The 20981-nt window shown below is 37.8% G+C and overlaps 1 protein-coding gene across 1 annotated transcript in view; it reads left to right on the top strand.

Moving 5' to 3' along the window:
* The window catches only part of TTN (titin), a 309203-nt gene that overhangs the window by 230804 nt on the left and 57418 nt on the right, over positions 1-20981 (top strand). Inside the window, exons 227-261 of the mRNA XM_065413700.1 lie at positions 82-456; positions 548-850; positions 1710-2009; positions 2101-2397; positions 2508-2792; positions 2888-3181; positions 3713-4012; positions 4121-4429; positions 4522-4712; positions 5710-6139; positions 6733-7041; positions 7467-7615; positions 7705-7737; positions 7828-7957; positions 8053-8352; positions 8441-8758; positions 8871-9167; positions 9279-9578; positions 10153-10467; positions 10564-10712; positions 11780-11930; positions 12018-12299; positions 12403-12705; positions 12796-13098; positions 13211-13492; positions 14019-14318; positions 14410-14712; positions 14803-15111; positions 15198-15479; positions 15747-16046; positions 16183-16476; positions 16572-19538; positions 19645-19965; positions 20076-20360; positions 20559-20858. Of these exons, the coding sequence (XP_065269772.1) occupies positions 82-456; positions 548-850; positions 1710-2009; positions 2101-2397; positions 2508-2792; positions 2888-3181; positions 3713-4012; positions 4121-4429; positions 4522-4712; positions 5710-6139; positions 6733-7041; positions 7467-7615; positions 7705-7737; positions 7828-7957; positions 8053-8352; positions 8441-8758; positions 8871-9167; positions 9279-9578; positions 10153-10467; positions 10564-10712; positions 11780-11930; positions 12018-12299; positions 12403-12705; positions 12796-13098; positions 13211-13492; positions 14019-14318; positions 14410-14712; positions 14803-15111; positions 15198-15479; positions 15747-16046; positions 16183-16476; positions 16572-19538; positions 19645-19965; positions 20076-20360; positions 20559-20858 (12366 nt within the window). The remainder of the gene's footprint in view (positions 1-81; positions 457-547; positions 851-1709; positions 2010-2100; positions 2398-2507; positions 2793-2887; positions 3182-3712; positions 4013-4120; positions 4430-4521; positions 4713-5709; positions 6140-6732; positions 7042-7466; positions 7616-7704; positions 7738-7827; positions 7958-8052; positions 8353-8440; positions 8759-8870; positions 9168-9278; positions 9579-10152; positions 10468-10563; positions 10713-11779; positions 11931-12017; positions 12300-12402; positions 12706-12795; positions 13099-13210; positions 13493-14018; positions 14319-14409; positions 14713-14802; positions 15112-15197; positions 15480-15746; positions 16047-16182; positions 16477-16571; positions 19539-19644; positions 19966-20075; positions 20361-20558; positions 20859-20981) is intronic.

Genomic DNA, 20981 nt, shown 5'->3' with positions numbered 1-20981 from the left:
TCAGTTCTTAAACCTACTGAAAAATACTACTTTTAACTTCATTTCTAAATGCAACTTAAAATACATTTCTTATTATTACAGAGGCTCCAAAAGTCTTCCTGGTTGCTAATCTGCAGGCTGGCCTTGAGGTGAGGCAAGGTGATGAAATTGCACTGGAAGCACATATTTCCGGAGCACCATACCCATCTATTACATGGTTACGGAATGATGAAACTATTAGGCCACAGGAAATAAAAAAGAGAGTAACAAAGTTTACTAGGAGAAGGAAGGGTGAAGTTGAAGAAGAGGAGCCATTCTATCTTTCACTGCCAGAACGTTTGAATATTGACAACCACAAACCTGGAGAGTCCTTGTTAGCTGTTCGTGACTCACTCAGAATTGACCATGGCACATTTACAATCAGAGTTGAAAATGATCATGGTGTTGCAAAAGCCTCATGTGAAGTAAACGTATTAGGTATGTGCTTAAACGCCTCATTGTTTAAAATGTCAGAGCAGATGCTCACCAGAGAATACTAATAATTTTTTACTGGTGTTTTAAAAAATAGATACACCTGGACCTCCTATCAACTTTACATTTGAAGATGTTAGAAAACATTCTGTTGTCTGCAAGTGGGAGCCTCCTCTTGATGATGGTGGAAGTGAAATCCTGAACTATGTCCTGGAAAAGAAAGACAACTCAAAAGCTGAAATAGGCTGGGTTACTGTCACTTCAACACTCAGGCATTGCAAATACCATGTGCTAAAACTGATTGAAGGAAAGGAATACCTCTTCCGTGTAACAGCTGAAAATAGGTTAGGACCTGGACCACCATGTGTTTCCAAACCACTGGTAGCTAAAGATCCATTCAGTAAGTCATATGTTGATATTTAAACACAATACTTTTGAAGAAATTCTATTCTATATGGGTTTTTTATACCTTCTGCATCACTAGTATCCGAATTCATTCCAGAAGTGCATTAAGCAATGTAACTAGCATCTGTCACATGTGGTTCATTTTTTTATCTTGTCCCCTTGTTAGGGGAGAAATTGTCTGTGCAGTATAGTGTTTTGTTTTGGCAGGGTGTTGTTTTGGGTTTGGTTTTTTTAATGTACATGCTACTGTATGTTTATGTAAGAAAATACAATATTGAAGAATTGCACCTTCTGCTTGGAGCAGAAGGCCGTGAGGTTTGTATTGGTCCTTAGTTCCTGTAGGGGTTCATACTACAGTCTCAAATGAGTCCCTCAGAGGACTCTGTCTCCAGCACAGACAAGCTTTATCCTTATGTTGGAAAGTCCCATTGTGCCAGAGGAGTTGTTGACCACAGTCTTTATCCCAGTGTTTAGATATCCTGGGCCCAACCCATTGAGTACCTTGAAGATAATGACAAAGGCCAAATGTATTACAATGCACTCTTTTATATAGTACTTTTCACTTTAAAATATTAACAAATTAATCATGGCCTATGTGAAGGAGAACTACATTATTATCTCTGTTTTACAGATTGGTAAACTAAACCGCAGTAAGTTTAACTGACTTGTCCAAAATCACACAATAAGAAAATGCTAGAGCTGCAATTAGAACAGGTCATTTCTTTACTCTTGTCCCCATGCTTAGTCCACTAGGCCATAGTGCCTCACTACATAAATAAAATTAAATTTGAGGTCTTGATAAGATTTCATAGGTGCCAAAATTGCATTTTTCTCTTTCTTTTTAATTTTTTTAGGTCCACCGGATGCACCTGATAAGCCTGAAGTGGAGGATGTTACCAGTAATAGTATGTTGGTTAAATGGAATGAACCAAAAGACAACGGTAGCCCCATCTTGGGTTATTGGATTGAAAAACGTGAAATCAATAGTACTCACTGGGCTCGTGTCAACAGAAACCTCCTGAACACCCTAGAAATAAGAGCCGATGGGCTTTTGGAAGGACTTACCTATATCTTTAGAGTGTGTGCTGAAAATGCAGCTGGCCCTGGCAAATTTAGTCCACCTTCAGATCCAAAAATTGCTCAGGACCCAATATGTAAGTATTTTAATAGAAGATAATACTTGGAGGCTGACAAGAGTAGGTTAAGTATCCACGAATTTTGATTTACACTTTTTTATTTCTTTAGTGCCACCTGGTCCACCAATTCCAAGAGTTGTTGATACAAGCTCAACTGCTATTGAACTAGAATGGGAACCTCCAGCATTCAACGGTGGTGGTGATATCATTGGTTATTTCATTTACAAACAACTGGTGGGCATAAATGAATGGTCACGCTGCACAGAGAAACCCATTAAGATTAGAAAATACACTGTTAAAGAAATTAGAGAAGGTGCTGACTATAAACTCCGGGTTACCGCTGTTAATGCAGCTGGGGAAGGACCACCTGGTGAAACTGAACCTATAACAGTTTCAGAACCTCAAGGTACTGTTGTTATGCAAATATCAAATGTCATTTAACATATAGTAGCCAGTATGGCATGTTAGACTCTTTTATCTCCCTTAAACTAATGCACTATTCCTATTTTTCTGCAGAGCCACCTCATGTTGAATTGGATGTTTCTGTCAAAGCAGGCATTCAGATAATGGCTGGGAAAACTCTTAAAATTCCTGCTACTGTAACTGGGCGCCCTACACCTACAATTGTGTGGACTGTGGAGGAAGGTGAATTAGACAAAGAGAGGGTTGTTATTGAAAATGTTGGCACCAAATCTGAGCTAACTATTCAGAATGCATTGAGAAAAGACCATGGAAGATATGTGATTACTGCAACCAATGAGAGTGGTTCCAAATTTGCAGCAACCAGAGTAGAAGTTTTTGGTAAGAAATATTACATTCTATGAAACCAATTGTTAAGTATACCTAGATACAAGAAATCTTTGTTTTTTTCTTATGCAACATGTTTTCTTTTTCAGATGTTCCTGGGCCAGTGCTTGACCTAAAACCTGTGGTTGTGAACAGAAAGATGTGTCTGCTTAACTGGTCCGATCCTGAAGATGATGGAGGAAGTGATATCATCGGCTTTCTTATTGAACGCAAAGATGCCAAAATGCATACTTGGAGACAGTGTATAGACACTGAGAGATCTAAGTGTGATATTACAGGTCTCGTTGAAGGACAGGAATATATGTTTCGTGTTATTGCCAAGAATAAGTTTGGCTGTGGTCCACCTGTTGACATAGGACCAATTCTTGCAGTTGACCCATTAGGTAAAATAACTATTTGTGTGCTTATGTAAATTATTAAATATAGGGAGATCTAGATCACTGCACAGTTATTTCATTAATGCTGAGAAGATGACACACTGTATATTCAATGTACATAGACATATTAATGGGTTTTTTTTAGTGTTCATACTTCTCTGCTACAGAGCTAAGGCTTCAGACCTTCAGCAGAGTAATTGTTGAAATTAGATCTCTCACTTATGTAAAATTACCATGACCATTTCTGAAAAGGAGTAGGAGATAACCACTTTGTCCCTCCTTCTTTCAATCAGGCAGCTTCCATTGTCAAAGACTGTGTTTAAACTATTGTTGAGACACTAATTGTTGCCCTGTTGCCTACATAGTCACTTTGCTATCAGAGAAACTTCACATTACATTATAATAATTTGGATACCTTGCATATGAAAGATGCTGCTTTAAAAATACCAAATCTATTTTATTTAATGGGATAAGAAATGAAACAAAACTTTAAGTATATGACTTATATTCTTCATTGTGAATTACTTGTGATAATAGGTCCTCCAACAGCACCTGAGAGGTTCATGTACACAGAGAGGACAAAGTCAACCATTACACTTGACTGGAAGCCTCCCCGTAATGATGGTGGCAGTCCTGTCATAGGATACATCGTTGATAAGAGAAGACATGACTCAAATGTGTTCGAAAGAGTTAACCAGCAACTCTGTCCAACTACATCTCTTCTTGTAGAAAATCTTGATGAGCTTCATATGTATGAATTCCGTGTCAAAGCAGTCAATGCTATTGGTGAAAGTGAACCGTCACTGCCACTTAACGTAGTTATACAAGACGATGAAGGTACACCTGTTTATTAGAAACATGTACAAGTGCCTTCAAAACTCTATTAACTAGTTTATTTGCTTTTTGTTACTGCCTTCATTCTTTTATTTTTGTTTTGTTTTACAGTACCTCCAACTGTCACATTACGTCTGGCCGTTAGAGGAGATACTATCAAAGTGAGGGCAGGAGAGGCAGTTAATATTCCAGCTGATGTGACAGGTCTACCAATGCCAAAGATTGAATGGGCCAAAAATGAAGCTGTAATTGACAAACCATCAGATGCACTTAAGATAACCAAACAAGAAATATCTAGATCTGAAGCAAAAACTGAACTTAGTACGCCTGCTGCACTTAGGGACGATAAAGGCACTTACACAGTCACAGCTACCAATCGTCTCGGCACAGCATATCGCAATGCTTATGTTGAAGTGTATGGTAAGTATCTGATTTATTTAATGAAATGACAAAAGCAAATATGTTTTTGCCTTTTCCATAACATAATATTATATTGTATTGCTTTTATTTAGATCGTCCTTCTCCACCAAGAAATCTTGCAGTTTCTGACATTAAAGTAGAATCATGCTATTTGACCTGGGATGCCCCCCTTGATAATGGTGGCAGTGAAATTACTCATTACGTTATTGAAAAACGTGATGCCAGTAGGAAGAAATCTGAATGGGAGGAGGTTTCCAGCACGGTGGTTGACAGACGATTTGGGGTAAAGTTATCTCAAAACTTTTCTGTAATTTACAGTGTCTTTATTATGTAATTCAACATGTTTAAATAATAAAAATAACACGTGTACAATACCAAAATAAAATGAATTATCAATACAGTGAAAAATTACCGAACACATAGTTATCTGAGCTGGTGGTACACTGCCCATGACCAGAATTTCTAGATAATCACTATTGCCATTGTGTATATCTATATTTTCCTTAAATCCCAAAAAGAAAATAATATTTTCAGTTATGTCATTTATTTTATAAAGAAATTAATATCTGAGTTAAGGAGACATATCCCTTTTGTGTCTTTTAGGTTAATTTATATCAGAAATATAATTTTGTATTTAGAGAGTAAGGGTGATCACAATTTCATATCACCCAGTAAAGATACAGTAGCTGACAAGTTATGTCATTTTGAAAAAAATCATTATACAGATATTTTAAGTCCAGTGGTTTTTTTATTAATTGTTTTTCCAGTTTTGCTTTTGGATTCCTATAAGCATCTCAGTGAGGATTCATTCTCACCCTCCATTAAAACTTAATCATACTGGTATATGTCACAGTAATTCTCATTAACTTAAGACACTGACAAAAGTATGTGACCACTTGGTATTTTGGTCAATTTTGTTAGGTTTTTTGCTTACTCTGCTGTTCTGACCTGCTGCTGTACCTCTTAGTAGCACTACCCTCCAGCTTCCCTCCAGTATATTGCCCTCTTGCTGAAAGGGCAAACAGCCCAAATGGTAGGGACAAATAAGGGTGTTGATATCTGCACCTACCCCAAAGACCAAGAGCATTATGACATTCTCATTCACTCTTGGCTCTGTGTGCATGATATGCGAATCTCTATGGTGCAGCATATAGAGCTACATGTAGCCATTCATTGGGATAACTAAGGAAGAGTTTAATTAAACAGCGTCAAAAGAGGGAAAATTTAACATATGCTTATTTTGGAAACAGTCATTTATTAATTTAAATCTTGTTTTTCAGGTGTGGAAACTTGCAACAAATGGTGAATACCAGTTTAGAGTCAGGGCAGTAAACAAATATGGGACAAGTGATGAGTGCCTCTCAGAGAAAGTGGTCATTAAGGATCCGTATGGCCTTCCTGGACCTCCTGGAAAACCAAAAGTTTTAGATCGCACTAGGTCATCAATGCTGGTGACTTGGGAGCCTCCTTTGGACAATGGTGGAGCCCCAATCACTGGGTATTGGTTGGAGAAGAGAGAGGTCGGAGGCGTCTATTGGTCACGTGTTAACAGAGCTCCAGTAACCAAGCCAGTAATGAAAGGGCTGGAATTTAATGTCTTGCGGTTAATTGAAGGCGTTGAATACCAGTTTAGAGCCATGGCTGTAAATATTGCTGGAATTGGCCCTCCCAGTGAACCATCAGATCCCGCTTTAGCAGCAGATCCTATATGTAAGTATACAGTTTTTATGAGTTGCTTTAAAGGTTATAATACATAAAAACTACATTCTGCAAGCCTTATTGATGTTGAATTCAATGGGACTAGACTGATGAAATGTTTGTAATGCTATTCTGTTGTCAGTGTAATGATTTTCTGATTAACTATTAATTATTTTTATTTTAGTTCAGATAATTAATTTTGAACTCACTTGCCATACTTTTACATCAGTTTAACGCCAATGACTTCAATGGAATACTCGTTTAAGCTGGTGTAAGCGAGTTCAGAATTAGTGATTTATTTTTCTTTGTTGTTAAATATTATTACAGTAGAATAATGTTTATATTTTTTGCTTTGTGTATGTATAATTGTTATATGTGTTGTAAATATACAAAACATGTATAACAATTTCACATATGGTATATGTCATATACATAACATGTTAGTAAATATACATATTTGCAGTATTCTCAATTTTTAATGCCATTCTTTTTGACAAATGTATAGAAAAATACTACTTTTGCTGACATTACAGCATTTTAAAATGTAAAATTGAAAATACATAGACACTAACTCCCAGCCAAAACTTTTTGCATTTTCTTACAAGTTGTACCTGGTGCACCATCATGCCCAGAGGTCACAGATAGAACCAAATCCACTATATCTCTTAAATGGAAACCTCCACAAAAAGATGGTGGCAGTCCTATAAAAGGATATATTGTTGAAATGCAAGAAGAAGGTAGTACTGACTGGAAGAAGGTGAATGAACCAGACAAACTATTCCCTACTTGCAAATGTGTTGTACCCAGCTTGAAAGAACTTAGAAAGTACAGATTTAGAGTGAAAGCTGTAAATGCTGCTGGGGAATCTGAACCAAGTCTTCCAACATCAGAAATACCTGTCAAGGAAATTCTAGGTAAGAGTCTTGGAATTAATTTAGATATTTAGTGATAAATCCTAACCCTTTGCTGTGCATGTGCATTTAGAGACAAAGAGGGGTAAAGACTAAGTTCAAACAGCAGGGCCCACCATGGTAGACCTAGTCCAGTACACAGAATTATGTAAGAACATCAACAAAGAAGCTGTAAATCTAAGAAAGTGACCTGGTGACCATGAATAGGATATGATCAACCAGAAATCTGACAAGTGTTACAACCAGACATAAAGGGCACGTTGTGCCCAATGAAAAAGTAACAGCAACAAGTGCCACACAGAGCATTGGGGGCCTTCTGATGTATACTGTGCATGCTTTGGAATGTATCATGAGGTTTTAGTCCATAGCTGGCTGAATTTTAATTTCAATAACTCATCTAACAATTGTATTTGTAAATCTTTTTGCAGAGGAACCAGAAGTTTTTATTGATATTGGAGCACAAGATTTTCTCTCTGTTCGTTCTGGTACAACAATTAAAATACCAGCCATTATAAAGGGGCGTCCAGTTCCAAAAACATCTTGGGAATTTGAAGGAGAAGCCAAGAAGGCAATAAAGGTTATTAAAAGATCTAATTACGTTCCAAATCTGTTGCTAACTATTGAAAGAAATCTCTGTTATGTTTACTTTTTCTTCTTTATTTATAGGATGGAGTCAATAATATACCTGAAGATGCTCAGGTAATGTAAAAAAAATAAATTGTTTCTATATTGCTAAATTCTTCATGTTGTAATTATTTATAATCAATATATATCTCTTTTTATTTGCAGCTGGAAGTAACCGATACTACTTCAGTAATTACTATCCCGGAATGTAACAGAGGCCATTCTGGAAGATACAGTATTACAGCAAAGAATAAAGCAGGACAGAAAACTGTAAATGTTAGAGTTAACGTCCTTGGTATGTCATATACATGTTGGAGTATTCATATAGCATTTTTCATGTTTTCTAGGTATTTATCTAAAACTGCTTCTGTTGTGCTTTTATACTAACAGATGTGCCAGGGCCACCAAAAGACCTGAAAGTGAGTGATATAACAAGATGTAGTTGCAAACTTTCATGGAAGATGCCAGACAATGATGGTGGAGACAGAATCAAAGGCTATGTTATAGAGAAGAGGACTGTTGAAGGGAAGGCCTGGACAAAAGTTAATCCAGATTGTGGAAGCACTTCCTTCGTTGTACCTGATCTCATAGCCGGGCAACAATATTTCTTCCGTGTACGTGCAGAAAACCGTTTTGGTATTGGGCCACCTGCAGACACAATCCAACGGACCACAGCCAGGGATCCAATCCGTAAGTTAAATCAAAGTGGAACATCTCCTTTGATAACCAAATGCTACTATAATGTCGGTTGATTCCAATTTTTATTTGATTTTTAAAGATCCTCCTGATCCACCTATCAAACTCAAGATCGGTCTTGTAACTAAAAACACTGTTAGCTTGACATGGAAACCTCCAAAGAATGATGGTGGTGCCCCTGTTACACATTATAATATTGAGTGTCTTCACTGGGATCGTACTGGGGAAGGGAAAGAGTCTTGGAAACAGTGCAATAGACGTGATGTAGAGGAAACAAAGTTTACTGTTGAGGACCTGAAAGAAGGTGAAGAATATGAATTCAGGGTCAAAGCTGTAAATGAAGCAGGTCCCAGCAGACCATCTGCTACAGTTGGTCCAATTGTTGTCAAAGACCAAACATGTAAGTACTGAACAATTCTGGAAAACAGAACATTTCATTATACAATTTTAAAAGTATATCTGCTTTTGTATCCCTTTTAATGGCAATTTATGTTTTTTGTGTTTCATACTAGGTCCACCATCAATTGAACTCAAAGAATTTATGGAGGTTGAGGAGGGAACAGATATTAACATTGTAGCCAAGATAAAGGGTGTGCCATTCCCCACATTAACGTGGTTTAAAGCTACTCCAAAGAAACCTGATGAGAAAACACCAGTACTGTATGATCAACATGTCAATAAGGTTGTGAGCGAAGATACTTGCACCTTATTGATCCAACAGTCTCGCAGAAGAGATACAGGCTTGTACACTTTAACTGCTATAAATAATCTGGGAACTGCTTCAAAGGAGATGAGGCTGAATGTTCTTGGTAAATATCCAGGGCTTTTGTACAATTGCATGTGTTGATTCTGTGAATGTGATACTTTATTTTAAATGTATTTTAATAATGCATTCATAATTCTTAAAATTTAACTTTCAGGACGTCCTGGACCACCAGAGGGACCCATTAAATTTGAATCCATTTCAACTGATCAGATGACCTTGTCTTGGCTTCCTCCTAAAGATGATGGTGGTTCTAAGATTACAAACTATGTTATTGAAAAAAGGGAAGCTAATAGAAGAACATGGGTACCTGTTACCAACGAGCCAAAGGAATGCATCTTCACCGTGCCCAAATTGCTGGAAGGCCATGAATATGTGTTCCGCATCATGGCACAAAATAAATTTGGCATTGGGGAGCCTCTTGATAGTGAACCACAAACAGCAAGAAACCTTTTCAGTAAGTATGATATTGTGTTCAAATGTTAGTTGTTCTCATGCTTTGTAGTGACTTTGACAAAGCAGAGCCTAAGAATCAGCTCATCTATTATGCAAAGCTGTAAATTCCAATTGCTTTTATCTCTCCCACATATTTGAAATTTCTAGAATAGTTTGAAAGATTTTTACCATAGATATCCTGTTAGGTAGTTAATGGTTAAAATTTTAATGTTTTGTCTCTTTTCTTTGCTATATCTTAAAATACAACTATCTTTGGTTTTATTGAAACTGGACTGGATCATACAGTTATATTTGGGGTAATATTGATCTTACCATTATGGAAGAGTTATTTTCCTAACTTGAGTTATGGAAAAAGACAATAAAGAATAAGGGAGTTAGCTTCTTAGTTGCTGGTCTAACAGAGAGGGAATGCTAGGTCTGAGAAAAGAAGACTATATTACAAACATTTTCCTACACACACTGGCCACAGAAAGGTACACAGAAGGCAAGTGAATGTTAACCTTGACAGTTAAATGAGGCACAGACATTTAATATTTTAACATTTTGTTACAAAATTTGTGTAACTTTTTTTCCAGGTGTTCCTGGACCATGCGACAAGCCAACAGTTAGCAGCATAACACATGACTCAATGATTGTCAACTGGGAGGAACCTGAATATGATGGAGGCTCTCCTGTAACAGGTTACTGGCTGGAGCGCAAAGAGACCACTGGAAAGAGATGGACAAGGGTTAACCGTGATCCCATCAAACCTATGACACTAGGCGTTTCTTACAAAGTAACTGGTCTTATTGAAAGTTCAGATTATCAGTTCCGTGTATTGGCTATTAATGCAGCTGGTGTTGGTCCACCAAGCATGCCATCTGACCCAGCAATTGCTAGAGACCCTATTGGTAAATATGTTAAATTTATATTTTTCAAATTGAAAATGTTCCATTGAGAAGAAAAAATTTATTGTTATAATATAATGCTATGGTATTATTTTCCAGCCCCCCCTGGTCCACCTATTCCAAAAGTTACTGACTGGACAAAGTCATCTGTTGATCTGGAATGGGCTCCACCATTAAAGGATGGTGGTTCTAAGATCACTGGTTACATAGTTGAATATAAAGAGGAAGGAAAGGAAGAATGGGAAAAGGTAGGTGAAATACTATTATAGGATCTGGGTTTCCTCTATCTTTAAACAATATTTGTCACTACTGTATATTTGTACACATTCTCATTACACCAACTATATGGTATACATTATCATGTCTTCTTTGTACAATAATTATCTTCATAGTTTTAAAATATATGGCCAAATTTAAAAGTTAATATTTGCTACACTGTGGTGTCTAAGATACCTCAGTATTTTCCTAAACTCAGGTTCTCTAAACTTCACAGGTATGTTTATAGTTATCAATAAAGGAGCAGAAGGTTCATGTGAAAGTGGATCTTAGGTACAAAAGTAAAGGAGCCAATAGAATGTCAAATTATTCCTAGTTATTTTGCAAACAATGCTTCCACATTTTCCTACTGCTTTTCAATAATACATTACTGAAAATCTCACTGGTGCATACAGAACAGAAGTTAATGTTTCCAAACCAGCAATTTGGCCATAAATACATGCCACTTGTCCAGTTTGCCTACTTTTGCACCTCTTCACACATTTGATATAAGCCAAATGCAGCCCCAACCTGTGCATAAAATCCATGTAAACAGGCTATGCACAAGAGATCCAGAAAGGAGCAAAAGAGAGGGATTTTTTCCCACTTTTCCTCCTTTCACCTCCAAACTGGCATTTTGGTGTACAGCAACCCTATGCAGCCATTTGTCTGCCTCAGATCATGGACTCTGTTGTAACTGCTATGGCTCCTTTATGACTCCCTACTTGGAGGAATTGTTCAAACTGATGAATCTGCATAATAGTAGATCTCCAAGTCACTCTCCTGCATTTCCATTTCCCTATATTCCTCTCACAATGTTCCCTTCAATCCGCATATCACTCATATGCACCAGGGATGTCCTGAATGACTTCTCTGTGGAATGCCCATTCCCTGTATTTGAATAGTGCTGGTGTCGCTGCATTTAGAGCCTGCTGTACTTGTGGATGTCGGACAATTATACCATAACAGTTGTTTCATATACATGAGTGTCACCAATAGCCAGTTCCTTTGTGGTGTTTGTGATTTTCTGATATTGACTGATGTTATAATCTTTCTCCAGGTAAAAGATAGAGAAATAAGAGGAACCAAGTTTGTTGTGGCAGGATTAAAAGAAGGAAGTTTCTACAGATTTAGAGTTAGAGCAATAAATGCTGCTGGTATTGGAGAGCCCGGAGAAGTTACAGAAGTTATTGAAATGAAGGATAGAATTGGTATTTATAATTTTTATTTTAAACATTTTTACCAATCAAAGTGAACGAACAGAAAATATATTGAATCATTTTGTTTATTTCTTACAGTCCCCCCTGATCTTCACTTGGATGCTAGTGTCAGGGACAGGATTGTTGTTCATGCTGGGGGAGTGATCCGGATCATAGCTTATGTCTCAGGAAAGCCACCTCCAACAGTCACCTGGAGCAGGGATGAAAGAGCTTTACCAGAAGAAGCTAAAATTGAAGAAACAGCCATCAGCTCTTCTATGGTTATTAAGAACTGCAAGAGAAGTCACCAAGGCCTGTACACTCTTTTTGCCAAAAATGCAGGTGGAGAACGGAAGAAGACTATTATTGTTGATGTGTTAGGTAAATCGGAAGTTCAGAATTTGCATACAATTTTGTTCTCGAAATATGGTTTCATAAAATTCAGTACATAAAACTAAATATATACTTTTTCTTTCCATCTTAGATGTACCAGGGCCAGTTGGCGTTCCATTCCTTACTGAGAACCTAACCAATGACTCTTGCAAACTGACATGGTTTTCTCCAGAGGATGATGGTGGTTCTCCTATCACCAACTATATTATTGAAAAGCGTGAAGCTGACCGTAAAGCTTGGACCCCAGTAACCTATACAGTCACAAGACAGAATGCTACTGTTCAAGGACTGATTGAAGGCAAGGCATACTTTTTCCGAATTGCACCTGAGAATATTATTGGCATGGGCCCATTCGTTGAGACAACAAAAGAGCTTGTCATCACAGAACCAATATGTAAGTACATTTTTGTTTTATGAATGATTGTAATAGAAGAGAGATCGGCAAAAAAAATGTATTCACCACATTGTTTATGTTTATTTACAGCTGTACCCGAGCGTCCAGAAGATCTGGAGGTAAAAGCAGTTACCAAGGATTCTGTTACATTGACTTGGAACCCACCTAAATATAATGGAGGTTCCGACATAACCATGTATGTCCTAGAAAGCCGTCTCATTGGAAAAGAGAAATTCCACAGAGTTACAAAGGAGAAAATGCTTGATCGGAAATACACTGTTGAAGGACTGAAAGAAGGTGACACTTATGAATATCGTGTGAGTGCTTGCAATATTGTGGGACAAGGAAAACCATCTTTCTGCACAAAACCAATCACGTGCAAGGATGAAATTGGTATGGGTCTATTTTCCATAATTCAGTTTGAAAACAAACAAGTATGTTTTTGGGTATATAATTTTTTTATTAATATTGCTACTTACCTTTTTTTCCCAATGATATCTTTTAGCTCCTCCAACACTTGAACTTGATTGTAGAGACAAGCTAATTGTTCGGGTTGGTGAAGCTTTCAGCCTTACTGGACGTTACTCAGGGAAGCCTGCGCCAAAGGTGACTTGGTTAAAGGATGAAATTACAGTTAAAGAAGATAAGCGCACAAAGATTCAGACCACTCCAACAACCCTTTGCTTGGGGATATTAAAATCTATCCGAGAAGATTCAGGCAAATATTGTGTGATCATAGAGAACAGCTCCGGATCAAGAAAAGGCCTTTGTCAAGTCACTGTTGTTGGTAAGTGTAACTGAGCCATAATAATGTTTTGCTTTTAATAATAATTAGAACTGATCAAATAGAAGAAAGCTTGAATATTAAAGTGAGTGATTTATAGAAATATTGTGAATTCACTTCTTTATTATTTGTGATATGTTATTCATTGATTTTGAGTATTCAGTTAATTGCTGGTTTAAGTTTATTTACAATGAATAATTTGACACACTCTAATAATAATATTTTGCACTATTTTAGCAAATTTCAATGCAAGATGATAAAGCACTTTGTAAGCATTAATTAATTAAGCCCAATAAGCTAGGTATTAGTCTCCTTTTACAGATGGATAAACTAAAGAAAAGTGATTTGTTCAATATCACATAGTGAGAGAACAGCAGAGCCAAGAATAGAACGTTGGTGTCCTGATTCCCAGTTCTTTGTTATAGCCATTAGGCCACACCTTTCATTCAAAGTTATATTTACAGTAGAGTAATGACACTGTTCAATCTGTGTATTGTTGGATTTTTCTGTTCATTGTTTCTTTTAACAGATCGCCCTCAGCCTCCAGTAGGTCCAGTTATTTTTGATGAAGTTCATAAAGATCATATGATCGTCTCCTGGAAACCTCCACTAGATGATGGTGGCAGTGAAATTACAAATTATATTATTGAGAAGAAAGATGCACACAGGGATCTCTGGATGCCAGTAACATCTGCCAGTGTCAAGACAACGTGCAAAATTCCTAAACTGCTTGAGGGAAAAGAGTATGTTGTACGAATTTATGCTGAAAATCTTTATGGCATAAGTGATCCTCTAGTATCTGATGAAATGAAGGCCAAGGATCGTTTCAGTATGTTATTTATTTGCTACTTTATTTTAATAATTTAACCATCAGAAAGCTTGTTATACTATAAATTCATTTAAAAATATTATTTCTTCAGGTGTTCCTGCTGCGCCAGAGCAACCCATCATTAAAGATGTTACCAAAAATTCTGCCTTAGTAATTTGGAACAGACCACATGATGGAGGCAAGCCAATAACTACTTATATTTTGGAAAAGAAGGAAACAATGTCTAATCGATGGGCCAGAGTCACCAGAGATCCGATTTTCCCAGAAACTCAGTTCAGGGTACCTGATCTCCTTGAAGGCTGTGAATATGAATTCCGTGTATCAGCAGCAAATGAAATTGGTGTTGGTGATCCTAGCCCACCATCAAAGCCAGTCTTCGCTAAAGATCCAATTGGTAAAGTATAAAACAAAATCCATTCATATTCTGTGTGTTCCTGAAAATCTTTTTCAGATAGGTTTTAATGGTTTCTGATTTTTTTAACAGTCAAACCAAGTCCACCTATTAACCCTGAAGCAGTGGATAAAACTAAAAACTCAGTTGATTTGTCTTGGCAACCACCACGTCATGATGGCAAAGGCAAGATCATTGGCTATCTTGTTGAGTATCAGAAAGTTGGAGATGAAGATTGGAAGAAGGCCAATCTTACAGCAGACTCCTGCCCTGAAACAAAATACAAGGTCACTGGTCTTACTGAGGGTTTGACCTATAAGTTCAGAGTCATGGCAGTCAACGCAGCAGGTGAATCAGAACCAGCTTATGTTCCTGATCCAATAGAAGTAAAGGACAGGCTTGGTAAGTGAAATAAACTCAGATAAGTTTATGAATAAAAGATATTGTCAAAATGTGCTTGTTTACTAAAACTGGAATCTTTCTCCCAGAACCTCCAGAGCTGATACTTGATGCTAATATGGCACGGGAGCAACACATAAAAGCTGGAAATACACTAAGACTTAGTGCTGTAATTAAAGGAATTCCATTCCCAAAAGTGTCATGGAAGAAAGAAGGACAAGAGGTTTCACCCAAAGCAGATATTGAGGTTACGGGAGTTGGCAGTAAGCTGGAAATTCGTAACACTGTCCATGAAGATGGTGGAATCTACTCTTTGACTGTTGAGAATCCAGTTGGTTCAAAGACTGTTTCAGTAAAAGTCATTGTACTAGGTAATTATTTTTGGTCTTTGTTTATACTGTATGCTTTTTATTATTTTATTGGAAATCAAAGAAATTGGATATCCAGAGAACAAATGAATAATTTCAATGCAGAAATAATCAATAATAAAGCAACATAATATAAGAGCTTTATGAGAAAAGGACTGTAAATGACAAGCAGTACTTTTAGTAAAAACTTCTTTCTATTGAAATGTGCTAAATTTTGTAAAATTAGTTTTGTTTATTAAATAAATATTCTGTACTTTTAAAAAAAAATAGATAAACCCGGTCCACCTAGAAATCTGCAAGTAAGTGAAGTTAGAAAAGATTCTTGCTATCTCACTTGGAAGGAACCAGAGGACAATGGTGGTTCTGTCATTACCAACTATGTGGTGGAAAAGAAAGATGTAGCTGCTGCCCAGTGGGTACCCGTCTCATCATCCTCCAAGAAACACAGTCATCTGGCTCAACATCTTATGGAAGGCACTCAGTATCTCTTCCGTGTTGCTGCTGAGAACCAGTATGGGCGAGGTCCATATGTTGACTGTCTCAAGCCAATCAAGGCTATGGACCCACTATGTAAGTATTTTTCATTGATGTCTTTTTTGAACTTTGATTAACTGACCTTGTTAGTACAAATACAATATAGAGTATGTGTGTTGGTGGGGCGTAGGTTGTTCACCCTATTAAACTTCTTGTTTTTTGCTTTTAAAAGATCCTCCAGGGCCACCAAAGAATCTGCACCATGTAGATGTTGACAAAACAGAAGTTTCCCTTGTTTGGAATAGGCCAGATCGTGATGGTGGTGCTGAAATCAATGGATATTTGGTGGAGTATCAAGAAGAAGGTGCAGAGGAATGGATTAAGTTCAAGACTGTACCCATGCTAGAGTGTGTTGTTACTGGTCTACAGCAAGGAAAGACTTACAAATTCCGTGTGAAAGCACAGAATATCGTGGGTCTTAGTCTTCCAGATACAACTATACCAATAGAGTGTCAAGAAAAACTAGGTACTTTTTTAATTTGTATGATTTTTTTCATTTCTTACTTTAGTGTTCCCCATGAAAAAATCATATTGTAATTTCTATATTTTTTCTAATTTCAGTATCTCCATATGTGGAACTAGATGTGAAGTTAATTGAAGGTCTTGTTGTTAAAGCTGGTAGCACAGTCAGACTTCCTGCAATCATGAGAGGTGTACCTGTGCCCACTGCAAAATGGGTAACTGATGGAAATGAAATTAAAACAGAAGGCAACTACAAAATTGATACTGACAGTTATTCAACAGTACTTACCATTAAAGACTGTGTAAGAAAAGATACTGGAGAATATCTTCTCACAGTGTCTAATGCAGCTGGCAGCAAAACTGTTGGTCTTCATCTTACTGTTTTGGATGTTCCTGGTCCACCCACTGGTCCCATTAATATTCTTGAAGTCACACCGGAACACATGATTATTTCCTGGCGTCCTCCTAAAGATGATGGTGGAAGCCCTGTGCTGAACTACATTGTCGAGAAACGAGAATCCAAGAAAGAAGCTTGGGGAGTGGTCTGTTCAGGAATCAATCAAACAAAACTTAAGGTTCCACGTCTACAGAAAGGTTGTGAATATATTTTCCGTGTCCGTGCAGAGAATAAGATAGGCATTGGTGCACCCCTCGATTCAACGCCAACAGTTGCTAAACATATGTTTGATCCACCATCCCCACCTGGTAAACCAGTGGTTTCAGATATTACAGAAAATGCTGCAACAGTGTCTTGGACCCTACCAAAATCCGATGGTGGAAGTCCAATAACTGGATACATTCTTGAACATCGGGAAATATCTGGCAAATGGGTACGTGTCAACAAGACTCCAGTGCTTCAACTGAAGTTCAGAGCCACCGGTCTCTTTGAGGGCAACACATATGAATTCCGAGTTTTTGCAGAAAACATGGTTGGCATAAGCCCACCATCCCCAGTTTCTGACCCAATAAAAGTTTCTCGCCCTATCAGACCACCTGGACCTCCCATTAATCCAAAACTAAAAGACAAGACCAGAGAAACAGCTGACCTGGTGTGGACAAAGCCTCTCAAAGATGGTGGCAGCCCTATTTTGGGATATGTTGTGGAATGTCAGAAAACTGGAACTACACAGTGGAATAGGATTAATAAAGATGAACTCATTCAACAGTGTGCCTTCAGGGTACCTGGGCTAATTGAAGGAAATGAATATAGATTCCGTATAAAAGCTGCTAACATCGTTGGAGAAGGAGAACCCAGAGAACTGCCAGAAACTGTTCTTGTAAAGGATATTCTTTCTCCTCCAGAAATAGATCTAGATGTGACCTGTCGTGACTTAATCACCGTCAGAGTAGGCCAAACAATCCGTATTACTGGTAGAGTAAAAGGCAGACCAGACCCTGACATAACATGGTCTAAGGATGGCAAAGTATTAGTCCAAGACAAACGTGTTCAGATGGTTCATGAATGCCCTCGTATTGAACTGCAGGTGAAAGGAGCCACAAGAGACGATCATGGCAAATACATCATTTCAGCAAAGAACAGCAGTGGACATGCTCAAGGATTTGCCCTTGTTAATGTACTTGACAGACCCGGACCATGCCAGAACTTGAAGATAAGCTATGTTACAAAAGATTCTTGTATGCTCACTTGGGAAAACCCAGTAGATAACGGCGGGTCAGAAATTACAAATTACATAGTAGAGTATCGTCAGCCAAACCAGAAAGGATGGTCAATTCTCTCTTCTGATGTTACCAAACGATTAGTAAAGGCAAATCTCATAGAAAACCATGAATACTTCTTCAGAGTTTGTGCAGAGAACAAAGTAGGGCCAGGCCCTGTCATTGAGACCAAGACTCCTATCCTTGCTATTAATCCTGTTGATAGGCCTGGTCCACCAGAAAACCTTCACATTGCAGAAACAGGAAAGACATTTGTGTATCTGAAATGGAGAAGACCAGATTATGATGGTGGAAGCCCCAATTTATCTTACCACGTTGAAAGAAAACTGAAGGATTCAGATGAATGGGAAAGGGTGCACAAGGGCAGTATTAAGGAAACACACTACATGGTTGATAAATGCGTTGAAAATAAAATATATCAATTCAGAGTTCAGACCAAGAATGAGGGAGGTGAAAGTGACTGGGTGAAGACAAGTGAAGTTGTTGTGAAGGAAGAACTGCAGAAACCAGTCCTTGAACTGAAGTTAAGTGGTGTGCTAACTGTAAAAGCAGGTGACTCTATTAGACTTGAGGCAGGACTTAAAGGCAAGCCCCAACCAGAAGTGGTATGGACAAAGGACAGAGATGCCACAGATTTAACCAAATCTCCAAGAGTCACAATTGAAACAACTTCTAATTCATCTAAATTTGTTCTCACAAAATCTAAGCGTAGTGATGGTGGTAAATATGTGATTACTGCAACTAATGCAGCTGGTAGTTTTGTAGCTTATGCTACCGTTAATGTTTTGGATAAACCTGGTCCTGTAAGAAATTTGAAGATCTCTGACATTTCAAGTGATAGGTGTACTGTCAACTGGGACCCACCTGAAGATGATGGTGGTTGTGAAATACAAAATTACATCTTAGAAAAATGTGAGAGCAAGCGTATGGTTTGGTCTACGTACTCTGCTGCTGTTCTAACAAATCATGCAAATGTGACACGCCTCATAGAAGGCAATGAGTATATCTTCAGGGTTCGTGCAGAGAATAAGATGGGCACTGGCCCTCCAACAGAAACAAAACCAATTATTGCAAAAACAAAGTATGACAGACCTGGCCGTCCTGATCCTCCCGAAGTCACTAAAGTCAGTAAAAATGAGATGACCGTAGTTTGGAACCCACCAGAATATGATGGTGGCAAATCAATTACAGGATATATATTAGAGAAGAAAGAGAAACGAGCATTAAGATGGGTTCCTGTTACTAAGAGTGCAATCCCAGAGAGACGCAAGAAGGTTACAGATCTCATTCCAGGACATGAATACCAATTCCGTGTCAAGGCTGAAAATGAAATTGGTCTTGGAGAACCAAGCTTGCCATCGAGACCGGTAGTGGCAAAAGACCCAATAGGTACTGTAGTGATATATTTTACTGTTATTAAAATAAAACATTAAATTAACAGGTTGCTTAGTTGTTCAGATGTATTCTTATTCCTGACCTTTATTGTGTCTTTCAGAACCTCCTGGTCCTCCAACTAATCTGAAGGTGGTTGACAGCACAAAGAGTTCCATCACTCTTGGCTGGGGAAAACCAGTCTATGATGGTGGTGCACCAATTATTGGATATGTTGTGGAAATGAGACCACAAGGTGAAAGTACAGCTCCTGATGTAGGATGGAAACGCTGTAATGTTGCTGCACAAGTTATTCATACAGAATTTACAGTTACCAGCCTGGATGAGAAACAACTATATGAGTTCCGGGTTTGTGCCCAAAACCAGGTTGGCATTGGCCGACCAGCTGAACTGAAGGAAGCCGTGTCTCCTAAAGAAATACTTGGTGATTTTTTCTCTCTTATCTATGAATTTATGCATCATTTATTTGCTATATTTAGATTTTATTTCACATTCTGAACTTTTGTTGTTGTTTTTCTTTAATGTTTTTTTCAGAACCTCCTGAGATTGATTTGGATGCAAGCCTAAGAAAATTAGTCACAGTCAGAGCAGGATGTCCCATTAGACTTTTTGGCATTGTTAGAGGGCGACCAGCACCTAAAGTCACCTGGAGGAGAGTGGGTATTGATAATGTGGTCAGAAAAGGACAGGTTGATCTGGTTGACACTATGGCCTTCCTTGTCATCCCCAATTCTACACGTGATGATTCAGGAAAATATTCTTTGACAGTTGTTAACCCAGCTGGAGAAAAGGCCGTATTTGTGAATGTCAGAGTCCTTGGTGAGTCACCATAAACAATTTGTAAACACATCAATTTTATTATTCTTTCATTATTTATTACAGGGATTTTTATGGCTCCTATCACAATATCATTTGAGTATCACTGTACATGGCTAATATTAATTCCCCATGTATAGGAAGTCATTACCAAACTTTCATTGTAAATGGACTGATATATGAATTAATGTTTCTCTATAGATACTCCTGGACCTGTGGCCGAGTTCAGTGTTTCAGATGTCACAAAAATGTCATGTCAGCTTTCATGGGTACCTCCTGAGAATGATGGTGGTAGTCCAGTAACTCACTACATCCTGGAGAAACGTGAGGCTGACAGAAAGACCTGGTCAACAGTCATTGCAGATGTAAAGAAAACTAGTTTCAAAGTAGTTAATCTTGTACCTGGAAATGAATACTTCTTTAGAGTAACTGCTGTCAATGAATATGGTCCAGGTGTTCCAACAGAAGCACCAAAACCAATCTTGGCATCAGATCCACTAAGTAAGTATTTCTTAATGTTGATCTTTTATTCTTGCATCTTTATTTGCTTTAATCTCCAGTAAGCTTCTGATTTTTCATGAATGTGGAATTCTGTATGGCTGCTAACCACTCAGTGACAGTGGA

Source organism: Emys orbicularis, chromosome 11, assembly GCF_028017835.1.
Source record: "Emys orbicularis isolate rEmyOrb1 chromosome 11, rEmyOrb1.hap1, whole genome shotgun sequence".
NCBI lineage: Eukaryota > Metazoa > Chordata > Testudines > Emydidae > Emys > Emys orbicularis.
The sequence above is the reverse complement of the archived record's forward strand: the minus strand, read 5'-3'. Positions and strand labels throughout refer to the sequence as shown.